The 19,887-nt window shown below is 33.9% G+C and overlaps 2 protein-coding genes across 3 annotated transcripts in view; one reads left to right on the forward strand and one right to left on the reverse strand.

Moving 5' to 3' along the window:
• LOC105329380 (uncharacterized) overlaps positions 1–7,530 on the forward strand; it is a 52,212-nt gene extending 44,682 nt beyond the window's left edge. Inside the window, exons 73-82 of one of the 2 annotated variants that reach the window (XM_034443379.2) lie at positions 326–352; positions 702–883; positions 1,093–1,250; positions 1,611–1,780; positions 2,061–2,108; positions 2,772–2,807; positions 2,953–3,070; positions 3,364–3,461; positions 4,256–4,361; positions 7,251–7,530. In XM_034443379.2, the coding sequence (XP_034299270.2) occupies positions 326–352; positions 702–883; positions 1,093–1,250; positions 1,611–1,780; positions 2,061–2,108; positions 2,772–2,807; positions 2,953–3,070; positions 3,364–3,461; positions 4,256–4,361; positions 7,251–7,419 (1,112 nt within the window). In that variant the 3' untranslated portion in view covers positions 7,420–7,530. Of the gene's footprint in view, positions 1–325; positions 353–701; positions 884–1,092; positions 1,251–1,610; positions 1,781–2,060; positions 2,109–2,771; positions 2,808–2,952; positions 3,071–3,363; positions 3,462–4,255; positions 4,362–4,933; positions 5,122–7,250 lie in introns of those variants that run through there. The other variant, XM_066079776.1, reaches the window with a different exon arrangement.
• Positions 7,531–8,207: 677 nt separating this feature from the next.
• Positions 8,208–19,625, reverse strand: LOC105329379 (E3 ubiquitin-protein ligase MIB2). The gene is made up of 20 exons (XM_011430606.4): positions 19,479–19,625; positions 19,184–19,270; positions 18,929–19,040; positions 17,856–18,027; positions 17,546–17,652; positions 17,141–17,341; positions 16,755–16,879; positions 16,375–16,482; positions 15,807–15,911; positions 12,447–12,621; positions 11,995–12,116; positions 11,542–11,690; positions 11,296–11,452; positions 10,969–11,123; positions 10,549–10,690; positions 10,255–10,357; positions 9,681–9,763; positions 9,441–9,583; positions 9,081–9,320; positions 8,208–8,916 (listed from the first exon to the last, which is right to left on the reverse strand). The coding sequence occupies exons 2-20, from the start codon at positions 19,262–19,264 to the stop codon at positions 8,505–8,507; spliced, it is 2,892 nt and encodes a 963-aa protein (XP_011428908.3). The 5' UTR covers positions 19,265–19,270; positions 19,479–19,625; the 3' UTR covers positions 8,208–8,504.
• Between the last annotated feature and the right edge of the window lie 262 nt (positions 19,626–19,887).

Raw genomic sequence — 19,887 nt, forward strand, 5'->3', positions numbered from 1 at the left:
TTATTCATGATGAGGTTATTTTGCAATTTACCGGAGATACTAGTTCGCAACGACTATTGTTTGTGACTATGCTTTATCCACACTCTGTTTGATATAACAACCATACGTCAAAGATTAGTTTGCGGCAAGAAATATTTGCAATGTGAAACATTTGCAATGAAGAGGATCTTGCAAATATTTCTTGCACAGACTAAAAGTTGGTTTACAGTATCAATTAAATTATGTGTTTAGTGGTTTCTTTGTGGGACTTCAGAATCAATACTGATATGTTTTGCTGATAATTAATGTTATGGTCTTAAACATACATTGATTTCTTAATTTTCAGTCGCTACTACACCCTCTACTAGTACAGGTATGTATGATTTATACAAATAACAAGGATCGTTGCAAATGTATGGTTTTCTAGTAATGCAATAATTTGTATTATTTATTTACTTATCAATAATTTACTGGTAGCCATCAAAATCCTACACTTTGTCCTAAAGAGCGGTAGAATGACCATAAAGCCCTCACAATTACTATTTATATGACCATGTCAAGTGACCTCAAACCACATAGATCCACACCTTTTACCACACAGCACACAGAAATATACCCAAAACGAACATAATTTGATTACATTTGTATAATGGGTTAATGAAATATAAAAAAGAGAAGATAGCTAGTGTATTATAAATTGATATGTTTACTTTATGGATTAGCCCCTCCCAGTGGCTGGCAGTTGCTGTTCAAGGGTGTGGAAAACATGGGAGGTGATCTGTTCCAACTGTGGGCCGGAGGTCAGACTATCAACCCCTTGGACCCAACCGCTGCCAATCTGTTCCCCCAGAAGCCCTACAAACCAGACTTGTCCAACCATTGGAACTCTCTCTGTCTGGACAAGGTGCGATACACCGTATTTTATTTTTTCTTGAAAAAGATGCCACACCCACACTTTGTTTAATGCATGAGTGGATATGTTTAATGACCAATGTTGTATCACACTGCCTGATAAAATAATGATAAAGTATTATATCACATTACATGTATATTCTTGATACTAACAGAGAGTTTCCCCTTTGGATTGTTTAACTTGTGAAACTGTGCTTTCAGATCAAGGTCTCTATATATAAGCACGGCGTAGAGAAAGCCTACATTGTGTTTGATGCCAGAAACTCCGACAAGCTAAACTGGTTTTCATCTGACAGGATCATTGATTCCTCTTGGGGAAATATTGCCTCAATTCCCAAACAGTTTATCGGAATGCAGACGTAAGGCTTGATGCTTATAAATTGGTTGTAGATCTACATTAAATTAATAATACATCTAGAATTATTGCAGTGACTTTGTTGCAAATATTGACTACCTATGTTGTTTTACTAGTTAATTTGTGAAAACTTTATTTCATCATTAACAAGCAATAAACAGGTTTACTGTGACCAAATATAGCAATTAAGCTTATGGAAAAATCTAAAAACAAATCAAAGGGCATTTAGGGACCAATTTACAGCAAGAAATTCTCAGGACAAGCTTCTTACAAAACTAGAGGGAATTTTTCACAAACTGCACAAAAGTTGGTGTACATGCAGTACTTGATGAATGGTGGTGAAGTTTGATGATGTTTTTTGCAGTGACCCAAGCACAGGGCTCCAGTTCTCGGTCACACAGACATCCCAGCAGTGCAGCACCACCGGTTGGATCATGGTCACCTCCCCTCAGTCCAACTGTTTCTACGAGAAGGGTCTCCAAAAGCCATCCTTCTTCTACTCCATGACAAACACTGCTGTCAACTGGGGATCAGGTAATGTGGGATTTTACATGTTAAGGGAAAAGCGTATAGAATACAGCTCTCAGCTGTGAGATTTTTAAAGAATGAGACTTTCTTTTGAATGTAAAACCTATCATATATTAGAGGAAGGTCATTGATCAATGATTGTAATGTATCATTTCCAGTTTCATTGCTTTCTGATCTAAATATACATTGAAAGACATGCAAGCATTCATATGTCAAATAGGCAGGAAAATACTTTTCAATTTATGAATTTGAGATAAATTTAATGCATGTATCTCTTTTTATACAGCTCAAAAGGGCATGGGAGATGTATTTGCAATTCAAGGACACAGTACATGTAAGTTTAAATGTTTTACCTGTTAATCAAAGCTAGGGTATTTCCAAGCAAAATATTCTGCAAGTGCAGAGTTCAAGAAAATGATAAAGTGTACATATCTATACTACTATATTAAAATAATAGACTCGAATTTTTTAGCTTTAATACCGAGAAATCGGAAGACTACTGTCTTTTGTTTTATATATTTTTAACATTACTGGTACTTGGAGTTTACCAATTTGTTTTTATTTTTTCTCAATCAGGCTTCGCTAATTAATAATCAAAGAAAATTCCTTTAAAAAATCTGGAAATCGTCTGAATTTTTCGGATTTTACAATCTTGCGCATGCGCATTACATTTAAGCTAAATTACGGGATGCTCTTTAGTTTATCAAATTTGCATGGATAAACTAAAAAACGATACACATAATACAAATATGTGTAAATTTTCATTCAAAATTCACTCAATATTCTGTTCATAAAAGAAATTACGGGAGATAACTCTAACTCAGCGCGTTTAATATGAAAAATTCCAAGATTTCTGAATGTCAACATGGTGTGCAAATTTGATGTATCAATTTCGTAAATGCCTGACATAATATGCAATGCCAACCCGTGCATGCACGGGTCAAAGTCTAGTACATTTATAAAGTTTTTCTTTTTGTTTTTTTTTTTTAAAAAACAGGCTCCAATGGCTCAACCACTACACCAGTGCCACCACGTAAGTTTGTTATTGACAAAAAGATACATATATTTGTATGTTTTATAGAGAAGAAACTGATTGTTTATATTTTTGTTTTGTAAGTTGTCTAATGGTAGTAAATAGTTTCTTTTGACTTTTAACCATGCTGTTTGAATGGATATAGCCACAGGTTGTACATACAAGGGTACATTACACCAAGAGGGAGAGATGTGGACAGATGGCTGTGAAAAGAACTGTACCTGTCCTAAGGATCAGTCTGGAATTGCACAATGTTTTCCCAGGTAAAAACTCTTCAGCAGTTAAAAACGTTTTGAAAGTTTCTTGCATTCATTTCCTAGAAAAGGAACATTATACCTTTACATATTGTATTGTAAATCTGACTTCTCTTAAGGTAGCTCTTCAGATTAAATATGGTACTGACGTAAAACTTTTTAAAACTATTTGATAGCCAAGAGCCCATTGGCATTTCATAATGAATGGCAAATATAACCAAATGGCTACTGCTACAGTTTAAAAATGAACTGACCGGTCATTATGTTGGAAATGGAGCAATGATGCCTTCCTTGTTTTGTAGATGCCCTGTGTACCAAGGACTCCCCTCTCAGTGCCACGTGGTCAAACAGCCAGGACAATGCTGTGGACAGGTGTACTGTAACTTCACTGGCATGATCAGTAAGTTGGTGACCTTGCTGACTTTTGTGCCTTATTAAACATTTGAACCATTTTAACAAGAACTTTATGTAGTTGTGTCAAACAGCAATGTAACATAGGCCTGTGTGAGTGGCCAAAATTGAAATAGACAGGCCTATGTCACATTGCTGTTTGACACAACTACATAAAGGTCTTGTATAAAAGCTCTTTAAAGTTAACAAGATTTAAACCAGCATAAATTTAACTTGTTTTGACACAAGAAATTAATAGTTATGTCTAACCAAATGTTCAAGGTTTTGTTACAAATGTTCTATCATTTTGTGTTCTAACAGGTGCTTACATATGTCATTAACTCCTGTAAAACAGCTGATATTTTCTTTTTGGATGCATTTCGTAAAGCTTCGTTTGTTTATTATATGCTAATTAAGTATTAATTTAATTTCTACCCATGTTATATGATATAACATAACTTGGGGTAGTTTACACTTTATTAACTACAAAGTGGTTGATAAAAAAGCATGAACTGTCTGAAGTTATGTTATAGTTGTTTAACATTGGTAGAAATTAAAATTTAGTCCTTTTGTTGTAATATTCTAAATCCAAATTTTAAAAAATAAACACATTTTTTAAAACAATGGGGTTTATTTGTACAAAATTCAAATGTAAAATATAGCGAATTATTAAGTTGTGCAAGCATGTTGTATTGTGACGTGGGCAAGTTACCTTTTACAATAAAATTGAAATTGTTTAGCATATCTAATTTGGCGTTACAACCAGAATTAAATTATATTTCTGTAAATTCTTATGGTTTTCAGCTTGTAACTACAAGGGAAAAGACTATGTAGTGGGAGATAAATGGGACGATGGCTGTGACTTGTCTTGTGAATGTTTGGCGAATGGTGCCTACAGCTGTAAACAAAAGTAAGTACCAGAATTTCTGAACACGCCAAAAGAGCCTTGATGATCATCAAGGTCAAAGGTAACCAAAGCCAATCATATCAAAGCCGAGTCAAAGGTAAAGGGCAAGGTCATTCATCAAGTTTGAGGTCAAATTGTAGGACATTATTTGGTTGATGAAGTCGATGTGGCCACACTTGAAGATATACATTTACCAGTAGTGGTTGTTGGCTGAATGAAAGTGCAGTGCTTAAAATGGCTTCACAAGACTTCATTCGAAGTTCTTTTTAAAAATGAGCTTAAATGCTGCAAAAATAATTATTACTAGCTTTGAACCTATTGGGATTGGCTTCTATCGATGTATACATTTGTATTTGCTTGTTCTGCTAAAATCTTTTCAGTACTTTCGTGGAAATTTTAATACACCCTGCTGAGCAATTGATAACCTTTGAGCTTTTGATGCATATTTATAGCTTTGAGCTTCTTATTTATTCCATGCAAATACTTTTAGCATTGTTGTATACAAGCTTTGCCAAAGATTTACATAATGAATCTGCTTGCTTTTGCTTTTGAAATGAATGCTGCTTTGCTTTTAGGTGTGTGACCTGGAACTTGCCCAATATTTGTACTCTCCGTGATCCTGCCCCAGGAAAATGCTGCAAGACGCCAGACTGTCCATCCTATGTTGTCATTCAATATCCTCCAGGATATGGCCCCGAAACTTAATTGTTATCTTTGTTATTATTAATGTATTGTTTGATGAATTGAACAATACCATACTATTTCTTTGTATTCTAGTCTTTCATTTTCATTTGAAGAGTCAACTATCTTTATCTTACAAATACACATTAATCAGTCAAGTGAGGCTTCTGTTATGTGACTGAGTAAATCCAGTCGGATTTCTTTCATAGCATGTATTCATTTCGGGCACTTGGATGCAAATTTAACAAGTTTGAAAGGATAATACACGAATTAACGTGATTTTGTAGTACTCAAATATCGTTGCTTGAAGTAAACAAAAAAAATATTAGGCATGGTATCAAAAGCTTGTGCTCAACAGACATGCTTGCGGAACTTAAATATTATAATCTTGCTTCATTTGACAGACTTGACTGCTTCATAGGGCTACATGTATGCTTCATATGAATTGATTCTGTTGTACTATGCTTCTTCTTGAAACAAAGCAGTAGGACTTCATATGGTCAGCAAAATGCCATATAGGTGGATTCTCTACAACTACACATCAATTTTGATATTAATACAATAAACCCTTTTCATCTTATTTACCTTCTCCCTGGGAAATTAATTTTTAATCATAATATTGAAGTATATTATTCAATTATAGCAATTTGATGGGGTTAATACATAAATATCAAAAAGCTATAATTGTTTTATTAGTATAGTAAGTTTAAGCATCGTCACGTGACAGCAATCAACCAATTGTGATTAAAGGGTGTATGATCAACCAATTATACACTTTGGAAAATACAATATTATAATAACAGAATTTATAGCACAATCACGCGACAGCAATCGACCAATCATATACTTTGGAATGATACGATAGAATATTGTAGAATAATGAGAAAAAAAACCCATTGAATTTCTAAAGGGGGAGATTTAAATGAATTTGTACATGAGAAATCTAAACAGTGCAGTGTTTAGTTAGTTTGGTTGAAGTCTATTCTACACAAACTAGTATCACAAGATGCATACGTGTACGTTTGAAATGCCCATTTATTTAATATACCACCGAAACGTCTGTCAGTGCCGCTCCTCTTAAACAACAGAATTTCGAGAAACATTGTAGAAAATACTGCGTATATTTTATTTTCGCAAGAATTTTGATTAAATATCGGAGAAATACCCCTTTTAAACTTAAATTTTTGTCCTATGTCATCCTTTTTCTTGTCATTGCAACTTTTTAAAACCACGTACAGAATATCACTAAGCTCTGTAGATTATGAATATATTATACACATGTACATTTATTTGGAAGTACATTTACATGCCGCGAGGAAATTCTAAGAAGTATAGCCAAAACTACCACTTAAGCATCTTGTCACAGTATTGACTTGCTTGCTGGATGAACTTTGTTTTGCGCGAAGAAATGCCGAATGGGTAATAAGTTTGGATTTTCGAAATGTTATAAAAACTTTTATATATTGGCATTTCTAACCCATGGCTTATGGCTCAATATTCTCAACGAGAAATTTTCTGATAATCACAAGTCAGATTTCTAAAAGAAAACATTTCAAATTATATCTCCATCACATCCTGTTGTCGGTGAGTAGAATGTGATTTCTTTTTTTTTTTATTTCCAACTTTAAAATTATCTATTGTCTAACGAGATTCCATTAAAATAAGCGTTAATACAGACCTTAGTTCCTTGGATTAGAGGACAGAAAGCTGTACATCAGAATGAAACGTAGAAAAGTAATGAGGCCATTGGCGTCGGAAGCAAACTGAAAGGGATGGGGGGTGGCGGGGGGGGGGGGGGGCGCTAGACTCATAAGAAATCTTGACAAGCTTAAAAAAAGGGGAGGATGGCTATGGTTATATCTTCCTTTGCAAAAAAGTAGGGGAACTGAGAACACCCGGTTCCGACGCCTATGAAGGCTAAACAGCACACTATGAACATCAATCTTTACGAGGCAACAAGATAAGTTTGTCGAAATGAGATTCATTAACATTGTGTATCATCCTCGGGCATTGTTACCGCGATCATTTTCTTGTTTAGAGTTCTATTTTGTTTTAAATGCAAAAGTTTTATCACACAAATTTGAATAACTTTTCCGATTGAACCATTTTTTTTTCATCATACCAATTCTGTACAAAGTATATTTTAAAAAGAATTGCCTCTGGAATATTATTTTGAAGCTGCCTTATTTAATTGAACCTGTTGTGTTGTAGGTGCGTGAACCATTGGAACATTCCTAAGTCGATTTGTTCACTGGCTGAACCTGAACCAGGCTGCTGTTGCCAGGTTCCCAAATGTCCGTCATATGTCGTCATACAGTACCCACAAGGCTACGGACCAGAAGTCTGCACACCTACCAGACGAAGCCATCGATTTATTTGAAAATCTACTTAAATTTTTAAAAATACTTTTATTTTCTTGTAGATTTTGTGGTGTTTTGATATTGATCTTATATGCCAAATGATAAATGTGAAATAAATATACAAAACAGTATTTAAAGACCGTACCTATTGTTTTTATTCACAGAGCAAGAATTTCATTTGATGGAGTTTAAGACTGCACAATAATGGCTACCTGTATGACCATATAAAAAGGTTAATAAAAACGATTACTAGCTTGTAAACAAACACCATTGATATGTTTTATACACTGTCTGATCTATGTTCACAGCGGGGGTGACAAATATTATTATTACAGTGAAAAACGCTAATAACGAAGTACTAGGGACGGGCGATTTGGCTTCGCTAAAACGTTACTCGTTATATCCGTTAGCTTTGCAGCATGTTTAAGACCCATTGGGAATTTAAAATCACTTCACAATAAGCGTCAATTTATAATTACTGTATACACCTACTCGAGAATAGGTAGACAGTGAGGGTTCTGTTTGGTATTTTACATCTCCATGTACAAAACCTTTGTCAGTTTCAAAGTCAAATAACTCTATTTAGAATTGTAAAAAAAAAATGGTGAAATACGCCGTCATTATATGTGTCTCATTTTAAAGCCATTTCCTAAACAAAACACAGAGGTTGGAAATTCCCCAAACAGATATTCTGTTAAATTCTTCCATGTTAATCAAAGTATTGATCATAATGATAGGTATATATTTTGTGACATCACTGCGATACTTTTTTTTTAATTCTTAATTAAATCATATAGTAGAGCACAAATAAACGGATCATTGTGAACTTTAATTGAGATATAAAATGAATTAAGCTATAGCTGAGTCATAACTTCTTGTCATGTTTTAATTCCGTGTGTGACTAGTATTGATGCCTCAGCGTAGCCATGGTCCGCGCGCCCATTTTGTTGAGAATCCAGGAACACCTCTAATTCTGTTTCTTGTCTCCTATTAAAAATCCTGATGCTTCATTCTCAAGATATTTGCAATATGGAAGTAGTTTGCCAGAAACAAGTTTTAAAGGGAATGTTGCTGAGTTTTGCTGGTTTTTACTTCCATATAAATTTCATTTAGGTTGTTTAATTTTATATTTTATAACATACTCTGGATAAAGTTGATTATAGTCAAAAACACAGAAAATCCGAGGCTTAGACGGAGAATCCACTGCGCAGTCGCAGTCATCTGGAGGTCTCCGTAGCTCTGGAGATCCACAGCCCATTTTACCCGCCAGAACACGAGCCATTAACATGTATTTTAGTCCATCCCTTTCTTTTTCTGAGCAGTAGTGATCGGAGAGAGAGGATTCGGCAGCAAAGTATACTCCTTTGCCATACATTGGACTGAGATTTTCACCCGCAACTTTAAAATCGAAATTTTCTTGACATATTTTAAATATATTGTCTGATTTGGTTCCATGGAGAAGCTTGACCTCGTTTTCATTTCCTCTTCCGTACTTCTTTGTAAACTTTGCCTTTGTCCTGTAATTTAAGGATTGAAATCACACACACTGACATATATTCTTTGGAAGAATTTTCTAAAATATCACGTTTCATTGGTAATATCCTTAAGAAATTAGTACAAGAGTGTATTTTCAGTTTATCCAGTCAATGTTGCTATTTTTTAGTTATTTAAAATAACATACACGGAATACAGCTGCCATAGATACTCATTCTGAACTCGGATGATCTCCGTCACTTCTGCATTAGGGAGTCCATTAACTATCATAGCGGATACACTGGTAAACTCTGCCTTCTCCTCCAAGCTGTCGCGGTTCAAGCAGACAAGTTCGTAGCCCTTGCTTCCCATTTCAGACCAGTGCAAAGGAAGAAACAAGCCTCCTCCAGAGTTAGCCGCCCGTTTTTCTTTCGCCGCCTTTGAAATTCTAAAACAAAGACAAATGTACATTATTTTGAATTTATGGGACTTGTTTGTGAAATAAAAAACACCCGATTCCTTAAAGGAAATGTAATTATGGAAAATGGTGCAAGTGGTTCATCTTCACCTTTCCAAATACAAGCGCGACTGTTGGCAGGTGAAATCTAAGGGAGTCTTTCCTTGCTGGTTTTCTAGGTTAAGTTCAGCACCGTTTTCCACCAATAAGCAGGCTATTTGCACATAGCAGTGTGTTTTCTCAGAATTAGGTTTCTATAAAACGTATTCATATGTATTGAGTAAAAATTTGTTTTGAACTGAAAATATTGAAGTTGGAGGTTTATGAATAGAACTTTACAATGAAAATTACCCTTTTCTGCAATTGAGAGTGCTTCATCTGCACAAGGTGTAGAGGACTATTCCCATCTTTGTCTTGCGCATTGACTGTCAGGTCTTTAATAAAGACACGAGTTAATTGACTTGATAGTTTAATTGCATATTAAAGTTGGCTTGTAGCAATTACTAATCAGAACATCCATAATACTGGAGAGACATTTTGTTTCCAAGTTCTTCTTCCCGAATAAATTTGAAACATTGTAACTAGTTTGAATCGATAGTAGAATGGTAGATGTGAACACCAATGCAATGACATGTATTAGCCAAATATTTTGCAATTTGCCTGCGAAAAATTTGGGAGGTATCTTGGTGAATTTAAACAATTTCTTAATGTTATTTTGATATACAAACTTAAGTATTGATCCATAAAGTTTAACCTTTTCATTTTATCCATACACCTAGAAGTCTAAATGGAAAAGCAATATGCCATATTGCATTGCATTGACCAATCCAAATGCATATGAAAATACAGTTAAATGTAAACGTTGATGACTGCGAAATTTTCTGTGCGTACTCTGGGCAACAGCCAATGTACTAATGCTACTAACCAAATTCTAACAGAAGCTCTACCATCGGCAGGTGCCCTTCTTTTGCAGAAATATGAAGAGGTGTTTGTAACTGATCATCAACTAAATCCAATTTCATTTCCCCCTGAAAACAGTATTTTAACAATGAGAATTGCTTATACACTGTACAAATCTTCAGGAATCAGTAATTCAACGCTCTCAAACGATTTATTCGTACAAAGTCAAAACAAGTTTTAAGAATTTAAATATATCTATTTAATACATATCTATTAAAAATCACATATCATGAGAAGAGAACAAATGAGCCTTATTTACCTTTGTAATGAGAAGGTGGGCACATTCCCTGTTGTTATTGTAAGCTGCGAGGTGGAGGGCGGAGTATCCATTGATGGCGATTTGCCGACTGACCAGCTCCGGTAAGCAGTGGCTACATCTCGTCAAAATAACTTCAACAGCACTTTAATAACACAGGATTATCAAATTTTTCATTTAATTCATACATGAACATCTCTTTTTCTTATATTGTAACTGTTTTCTTTATTCACTTGAATTCAAGCATGAAAACAAGCAAATAAAGCGATCAGATTTTGGTTAAACACTTAAAAAATTGATTGTATTACATAATTAGCTGGAAAGGTTTCTATAGTAAGTAAAACAATTTTAGAAAAGCCAGAAATCCAAAAAATAAATAACAAATTAATATCCGCTAACGTCATCGATACACACGTAAATTACCTCTTTAAGTTTTTATAGACTGCCCACTGCAGCATGTCATATCCTGCTGTATTCTCCGTCTGGAAATTAACTCTGTGAGTTCTGAGTACTGCATGGAGGAGAGCCTCCTGTCGTGTGCTTATTGCAGCATGAACTGCAGTATCTCCATTGCCGTCCTAAAAATAAATACCCTCTACTCCATTACTGTTCTATAATGAAGTCCAATCTATTACTACAAATATACTCAACACTAAAATATTTTGTACGACATCATGAAATTGATTGCTAGGGTAAATGTGCCCAATTCTACAATAAATTAATTTGAGCTTGACCTGACACAACTCTGACCTTTACATGCACATCACATGAGGCTAGGACAAGTGCCTTTATACTTTCTTTTTGTTCCTTTGCTATAGCCAGATGTATTGCTGTCTGACCAGAGCTATTTAGTAACGAGACGTTTGCATTATGTTCCAGTAGAAGTTTGATTACGGCAGTCTTCTTTCTGTAAAAAAGGTATCAAAATGATATACTGGCCAGAACAACAAAAAGGGCACTTCTTCAAAGTAATGTTAAAAAAAGTATTTAACACACCCTTGCACCGCAAAATGAAGGGGTGTGTTGCCATCCTTGTCTGCTATGTTTATATTACCCCCTCTCTCCAAGAGCAGTTTGACCATCTTCTCATGACCTCTGTGACTGGCCACTTGTAAACAGGAGACCTCGTTCTCTACCTCGTCAACCTACACAAAAATAGGGTATAATAATCTACATGCAGGTCGAAGGAGCTGATTTTTCTTTGAGTCAGAATGCAAAAGCAAAAAAAAAAAATCATAATTTCTTTTTTCTTTTTTTTTTTTGAAACTAGATATTACCTTATTTAATCTTTCATGACTTAACGAAGACAGATCCAGGAAATGTATATATACAAGTATTAAACTTTGAAGTTACTCTGAATTTCTGAAATCGTATCTATTCCCTAATTTAAAAAAAAAATGTACTTTTTCTTCAATGATCCAGTGAAAACTACTTCATAAGTTAACAAACCTTATCTTTGTTGTTGCTCAGTATTTCTTTGACTATCTCTAGGTTTCCTTTGGAGGCTGCCTTCACAATAGAAGTTATCGGAGGAAGAAACTCTGCTTGTTTGGGTTGTGTTAGATCAAATACTGTAAATGTTACATACAGGATAAAGACTTCGGGAATAAAGAAGGTGAAACAAAAATAACCATTTAAATTCAAACACCAATGTACATGAAGTTGATGAATAATGTATCAATTATTTTAAAAGAAATTTTGAAGAAGTTTCATTCCAACTTCTTGGGAGTTTGACATGCTAGTTGCCAAATACAGGTATTCGAATATACAAAAAGAGAGCTCTTTCTAAGAGATAATTCTTAGAGAATGTTACAGTAATTATATCTGGTATATTATTTATTTTGAAAACAACAAACGATCTTTACATACAAATATAATTTATTATTTTATCTTTCTCTTACGCCTGAGGGAGTGTAGGTTGTTTGGGATGGATGGTACTCTTGCCATGGCTGAGAGAGAATTGGGATCCACCACATCAAGGCAGACAGGACTGAACAGATACTGACTGTCTCCAAACTTAACGGAAACGTCTCCATCGTCATCAATGTGTACAACCCTACCCAGCTGACCCAATGTCTGCCGGTGAAAAAAGCTCCAAGTTGGAAAACAAATCTAGTTTTATTCTACAGTCATTGTTTTATTGTTTCAATGTGGTTCATGTGCATAGTAATTAAAGTTTTTTAGAGTAAAACAAGCTAATAACGATCGAGTGCCAGGGAAGGGTGATTTGGCTTCGCTTTAAACGTAAATCGTTATATGGGTCATTATCAAAATATGCAGACTTTTGAAAAATGAAAAACATGAGAAAATTATTGCTGAAAAAATACTTTGATTGCAAAAAACACATTTAACAAACAATGAAGTACCGTATAACATCTAAAATTTTGCAAACATTGGAATCTACCATTTGGTTGATAATTAGACTGAAATTTAATGAACTGTGAACATTTTGTCAGTGGTGTAACAGGTATATAGTATAGGAAAAAACTCTTAAATAAAATAAAATAATTTTTTTAAAATGATGGACATAAAGTTTATATCAACAAAATTCATTTAAAGTTATTAGAATTAGATAACAGAAAATATTTGACACATTTACATAGTGACCAACATAACATTTGAGACAAAGTCTTGATAAATGTTAGTGGTGTAACAGGTATATAGTATAGGAAAAAATTCTTAAATAAAATAAAATAATTTTTTTAAAATGATGGACATAAAGTTTATATCAACAAAATTCATTTAAAGTTATTAGAATTAGATAACAGAAAATATTTGACACATTTACATAGTGACCAACATAACATTTGAGACAAAGTCTTGATGTTACTCAACAAATTTTTAATTTGAGCATTAAAAAGAACACAACTGGATTTTCTTTCAATGGAGCATAAAAAAGACATTACTATAAATGCACTGGTGTTTTCAAATATACATGTATTATTGTCAGTTAATTTTATTTGGAGAAAAATGTACATGTTACACCACTGATTATTATGTTTTACCACTGACATAAAAGTTATACCACTGACCTAGCGATAATAAATAAGAGATAAGCGTGTTAAATTTTGTAAAATAAACTAATTTCTATTTTTGATTGCATTTAAAACGTTATAAATTTGATCTTAAATAAAAGTTTTCGTGCCTCATTCTTTCATAATCTGAAGATAGACACACTGTTACACCACTTATAATCAGTGTTACACCACTGACAGAAAAATTGCATGTAGATGTTTTTTTACATGAATTCACTCATTCTTTGATGTTATATTTTTTACTATTGGCACCCACACACTTTTATCCACCTTGTACCGAGTTCGAACTTTCTTTGCCTCATCAATCTCACAAACACCGTCAATACTATACCAGCTCATATCAATCATACATTTTGCACAATAAAATTGAATTTTCTCCAATTATCTCCAAAATCGATGCATACAACGCATATACACTTCCTCTTTGTATATATATGTTTGTTGAAGCTCAGCTAGCATTTGTTACCTTTAAGCATTTGAAAGATTTTAGTATAACATAATAGGGAATGTGAAATGTCAGTGGAATAACATATTTTATTATACACTATAAGTCATTAAAAAGTTTTATTTTTTACTAAAAATAAAATGTGGTTAATTTCATTTCTTTATTAGAATAAATTTGATTTTACTTTTATCTTTTAATCAAGTATTTAAATAAGTAAAACATAAATAGAGCATACAAAATGTCAATGGTGTTTCAAATAATGTCAATGGTGTAACAGGTCTCATTTTCCAGATTAAGAAAACACAATTGCAATTAAATAGTCAAGCTTTCTTTATTGTGACAGTGTCTAACTTGTAAAATTGATAAATAACAATTGTTCAAAATGCTCAAAATATAAATGAAATGGAAGAAAAAGTAAAATAATTAAATAATGTCATGTGGTGTAACAGTTTTTTCAGTGGTGTAACAACAATTTTTGGTTCCACCACTGACCGTTATACCACTGATGTATCCATAGTAAATGTAGCAGTATGACCCAAGAGAACAGATACTACACAAAGCTACATAGCCTTTGTTATAATGTGATAAACATTCATCATTTATGTGAAAAACGTTTTTGTTGTTTCATACTAGAAAACCTTAAATAGCACGTTATCCCACTGACACAGTTTACATTGTATTTTTCGGAGCATAATAACATTTTCTGCCATATTTTCTATCACAATGATGTCATCACGGATACATTTATCTTTTTAGTAGCAGGGAATGATGTCACTATGATCTGGGGGATTCCAACTGTAGTACAATATTATTTACTTGATGTATTTTAAGATATTTTTATATAATTTTCCTTGTAACACCAATGACAAAAATTTTTTGTACAAGCATATATCTCATCAAATTCATTGTTTTTAAAAGAAAACTTGCTAAGGAGCATAGCAGAAATTAAAATATGAATGTTGTTTTGAAAATTAACGGTAATTTTTGGAATAAAACATCAATATTATTGAAGATGTTGTAGATTAAAGACGTTAGAAAAATTCAATGACAACATAAATTCACTGAAATCTCATAACAAATAATATTTTTTTTATACTTTGTACGGACTGCACGAAAAAATCATGATGTCAGACTCAAAGTCTCACAGGAGACGATTTGGCTGTTTCTTTTAGCTAACACACTGTCGTACATTAACAGTAATTTAGGGAATTTAACTTACTTTTTTTATAATCAATTTATTGATTAGTTAAAATAAGATGTAAATATAAACAATAAAATGCTTTCTTTGTTGATTCATGCGAGTTATGAAGGTAGCGATCATTGCAGCAAAAATTTAAATAACCCGCTAACGCGGGTTATGTATTTTTTTCTGCAGTGTCGCCACCTTCATATCCTGCATGAATCATCAAAGAAAGCATTTTATTGTTTAAATAAACTATTGTTATTGGTATCCTTTTTTTACATGCAGTTGAACTTCACAACCTTTAAATATCATTTTACATATATATTCTGGTATGATAAACGATCGGTTAACCAAAGTCATCTTCGCTAGCTAAGGGTTTATAATTCACTCTGCTCCTCTACAAGATGACTATAGTGAACAGTTCGTACACTAAGTTTACATACAACAAACCTTTAAATTAGTTTATCAACTTTTAAACTATGTTTAGTTCCATTTTGTGAAATTGGCGTGCAACAGATAAGGTATTGACTGCCAAAATAAACCACCCACCCACCTGCTATATAGTTTTATCCATATAAATACAGTATATAATACTGACTGTATCCTGGTTCTGTAACCAGCCCCCGTGCCCCTGTTGAAGCTGTAGGGCTATCGACCTGTCCCTCATCACTCGAACCAGGTCCCCTCCCTCCAATCGATGTACCTGGAGAGAAAAGCTAGGTGTATTGTTTAAAAAAAGAAGTTATCATTTTGAGTTTTGCTGACTTTAGAAATAAATTTTGCTTCCTTTACTTGGAATAATATAAAACTGGGCATTTTAAAATGCCAGGTTAGTAAAATTAATTTAATGGTCTTGATACGTATATTATTAGTATATTGTTACATAGAAGAATCAATACATACACGAATGAATTAACAAGCACATTCATCTATCTATTGTCAATCAATGTTCCTAGAATTTATGCAAATAATGGCTCAACATTCATCACCAAAACTCATTTTTATGTAGATAAAGCTATGAAATGTGCTTCGGTTCCATGCTATATTGGTTTTGAATCGAATACAAATACAGACTTTATTTTTCAAGACCATTGAAATTATCATGTTCAAAAAATAATTTAAAATACTAATAGTTATTTGCATAAATTAAGATTCGTTTGACTTACTTTTGTAAGCACAATTTTCTCAAAGTGAAACACTTGTCCGTTCTGGTAGTGGACCCTGCTTTGACTTGCTGAGGAAATGTGGGTAATGGTCCCAATATTGTCTATACACTACAACAGATGACAGTATGTGTACATTTTCGACATATACACGTGCACATATACATGTATCAATTCACCTGTAATGCACGTATCTTTTTATTACCTAAATGATCTTTAATCATTTTGTACATCAATGGATTCTGGAGGCTCAATAATTAGTCAATAATAATTGGTCTTCGATGAGAACAATTTTAATAAAATTATTTCCAGTCTCCTTACATTACATGAAGGTTTTTTTTATAAATTACTATTAAAGAGTTAATCATTTAATGGAATCTCACAGAAGCCATCTGATCTTGCCAACCACAACTGCTGGACAATTGTAAGACTCTGAGTTCCGACGTGCTGAGACTTATCTGGACTTTGTCACCAATCCTGTACTCACATGGAGCCACGTGCTCAAGATCTGTGCAAAATAAATAACACAAATTTACAATACGGTTTTTGAGATTATATCTCCCATTGTGCAAGTGTGTGCAGTTTTGAGGATTTTTTTTTTTGGTTATATATATCATTAATACGCAATTCAGATTTTAACATAATCGTGATAAAGAGCCCCACAACAACAGTACAACATCGTAAAAATCCTAATAAATGAAAGAAAAATACAAAGCTTGTCTTGAAAAACGAAAAAAAAAATGCAAGAAAAATGTCAAAATGCACAAACCAACATAGGGTAAATGGTCAGGATAGTAAGTGGATCCGTCTGCAGGCTTTACTGCTGTTAGATCCACTTCTCCATCGCCACCTACTCGGTACTGTTCCACTGTGCGTTTCTTGTTCTCCCAGCATACCCTGACCGCCCCACGGTATCCTCTAGGTCCCCAGTCACAGATGTCCCGTACCACCCCATGAACCTCCTCCCCTCCTGAAAGTTGAACAGAGTAACCGAGGTAGATTTTCTATATCCAGTGTGTAATAATATTTTTTAAATATTTTAATAAAATTTTTGGAGGGGGGGGGGGAGGCTGTTGTTTGAAAAGCCCTTTTTCTATAACTTTAAAGATTTAATTTTACATCGGTGAGGTCTGGAGTCCCTCCCTCCTCCCCTCTAGACTCGAAATCAAATTACCATTAGAGTTTCCCCACTTCCAGTGTGGTCCTCTTTTCACTTTAGCTCCTGGAAAAAATCCTCTGCATTTTACGCAGCTGCTAGTTTTCCTTTTTCCGACTTTAATTCTGTAGTACGGGAATATATTTTAGTAATAGTTATTGTTCATATATGCTGTATGTGCTCAAATGACATCAGTGTTGCGTTTTACTATAAATCCATGCGTCGATCTTTATTCTTGCAATGCCAGATGTTCGAACTCTACCTGCACACAAGCATGCGTCTAAATGGACTCGTACTTACAACATTGTGAGGATAAAGATTGACTTACATTGACGAATCAGGGTGAGTGACCCTTCCAAACTCATGTTCTGTGTTGTGTTTCCTGGACATGTAGCAGATGGAACACATGTTTACTTCCTGACATTGCAAACACACCCACCTCATCCCCGCAATCTCTGATTCTTTGCATCCTGTGCAGCTTATGCCTCTGTGACTCACACCTGTTACAATAATATTGGATAAGGAAGTGTTGATAGGAATGTTAAATTTTAATAAAAAGCATAGTAAATCTTATTTTTATATTAATTGACAACAGCTGTGGTGTAGCTTGTTTAGACCCTTTTACCAACTTCCCCAATTAATATTAAGATTTTCCCAAAAATTAATACATTTATGTAATATTTCGCCATAAAATTAGTTATTTTAAAAGCATTATGTATAGATCGATGCCATGATTTGATTGTCATAGTCAATAGGACTTTGGGAAGAATCAAAGAAACACTACTCCACTCACAAGATGTGAAGGTGGAAATGCAATGCACATGTATCACGACTACTGCATGTGCCTTTTAATATTGATGTGCACGTGAATAGAGCTACATTAGTCTTTATACTTTATAAGTTCTATGGAAGCTGATTCTCTGATTAATACGGAAAACTTTTTTCTACATTTCTAAAAAGTAATCAAGATCAAACCCGATAAAAGTGTTGAATAAAACTAATTTTCGCAACTAGCAATGAAATGTTTTAAAGGAAAAATGAGGGCCTAACAATCTTTGATTAGTACACGTACTTACCTTTCAAAGTTTTTGTTATAATTAATGAATAACCATTTTAACAGGGACAATTTTTATTCGTGGCCATATTTTTTATTGCGAGACTTGTCAAATTGAAGATTTTTCCTTCTGAAAATATCGATAAACAGCTGATTTTTGCATTGAATAATCCAAGGAATTGCGTTTGTTAAAGGCTCTGTCCCCAGGACCTATGCTAGGACCCCGTTCTCCGCGATCTGCACCCTTGATCAAATTACTAGTGGCTTCTAGCTCTGACCCGAGGCTTCTATGATATTACCTCACATACCGACATTGACATTTCAGCTACACCACTGCACAGACTTGCCTGTGGGTGCATTATCTAATATCTTTACACAATGGTTTCCCTCTGTACATGGGTAGACGGCTTCTCTACCATCATCCCAGAACACTGTTATTGTCTCCTCATTATAATTCACCTAAGGAAACGAAACGAAGCAAAACAAACACTTGTATCTTTTTTTTGCTTTTCATAATTTTGGGGTAATTTTGTACATTTAATACACACGCCCTTTTAAAAGTTATTATAAAGTTAATTTTATCAAGGTTAAGGTGGTTATACCTCAGTTATTGTTCCTACAATGCCATCCCCTCCCTTACTGTTCGATACCTGCACTACACGGATTCCTCGCAAACTCCACATTGACAACTGAACAAAAAAAATTAATAAATACGATTTTTCTCAGAGAGAGAGAGAGAGAGAGAGAGAGAGAGAGAGAGAGAGAGATTAAATCGAAAGTAGAAAATACATCATGCCTCGTTAATCAAAATAACAAAATCAACCATATCCAATGTAATGATAACAAAGATATGTGATGGGTTTTTTTTTCAAACGACATAATGACAATTTTCTATACCTGTCAGTTAAAATTGTTCTATCCACCTGCGGCAACATGTAATTCTCCGGTAGTCGTAACAATATGACAAGGTTAGAACGTGTATTTTAAAAATAAAGAAACAGTTATTTTTGTAATAGTTACCTCTCTTTAACCAGCCACATAGTACCAAGGCACGCGGGCATGCATCACAATCAGAGCGTCGGGGGGGGGGGGGGGGGGGGTCTTACCAAGATCCAAACAATAAGTATTTCCTAAAACACTAAATAACTTAATTATTCAGATATTCTCAAAATCCTATATTACACTCGGTAGGGGTGGTGTTTAATATCTTTAAATTTAGTCAATATAAAAAAAAAAATTCCCTAAATTATTTTCGCAATGTCTGAAAAATATTGGGCAGTTCGTAAAAATTTGCATTCCTATATAT

The sequence above is a fragment of the Magallana gigas genome, chromosome 3 (assembly GCF_963853765.1).
Source record: "Magallana gigas chromosome 3, xbMagGiga1.1, whole genome shotgun sequence".
In the NCBI taxonomy this organism is placed as follows: Eukaryota; Metazoa; Mollusca; class Bivalvia; order Ostreida; family Ostreidae; genus Magallana; species Magallana gigas.

Coding starts and splice junctions, on each gene's coding strand:
- LOC105329379 (XM_011430606.4), bottom strand. CDS start 19,264: ATGTGGAGTTTGCGAGGAATCCGTGTAGTGCAGGTATCGAACAGTAAG. Junction 11,691..11,994: donor TGAGCAACAACAAAGATAAG/GTTTGTTAACTT, acceptor ATTTTTGTGTAG/GTTGACGAGGTAGAGAACGA. Junction 10,691..10,968: donor GTCTATAAAAACTTAAAGAG/GTAATTTACGTG, acceptor GTGTTATTAAAG/TGCTGTTGAAGTTATTTTGA.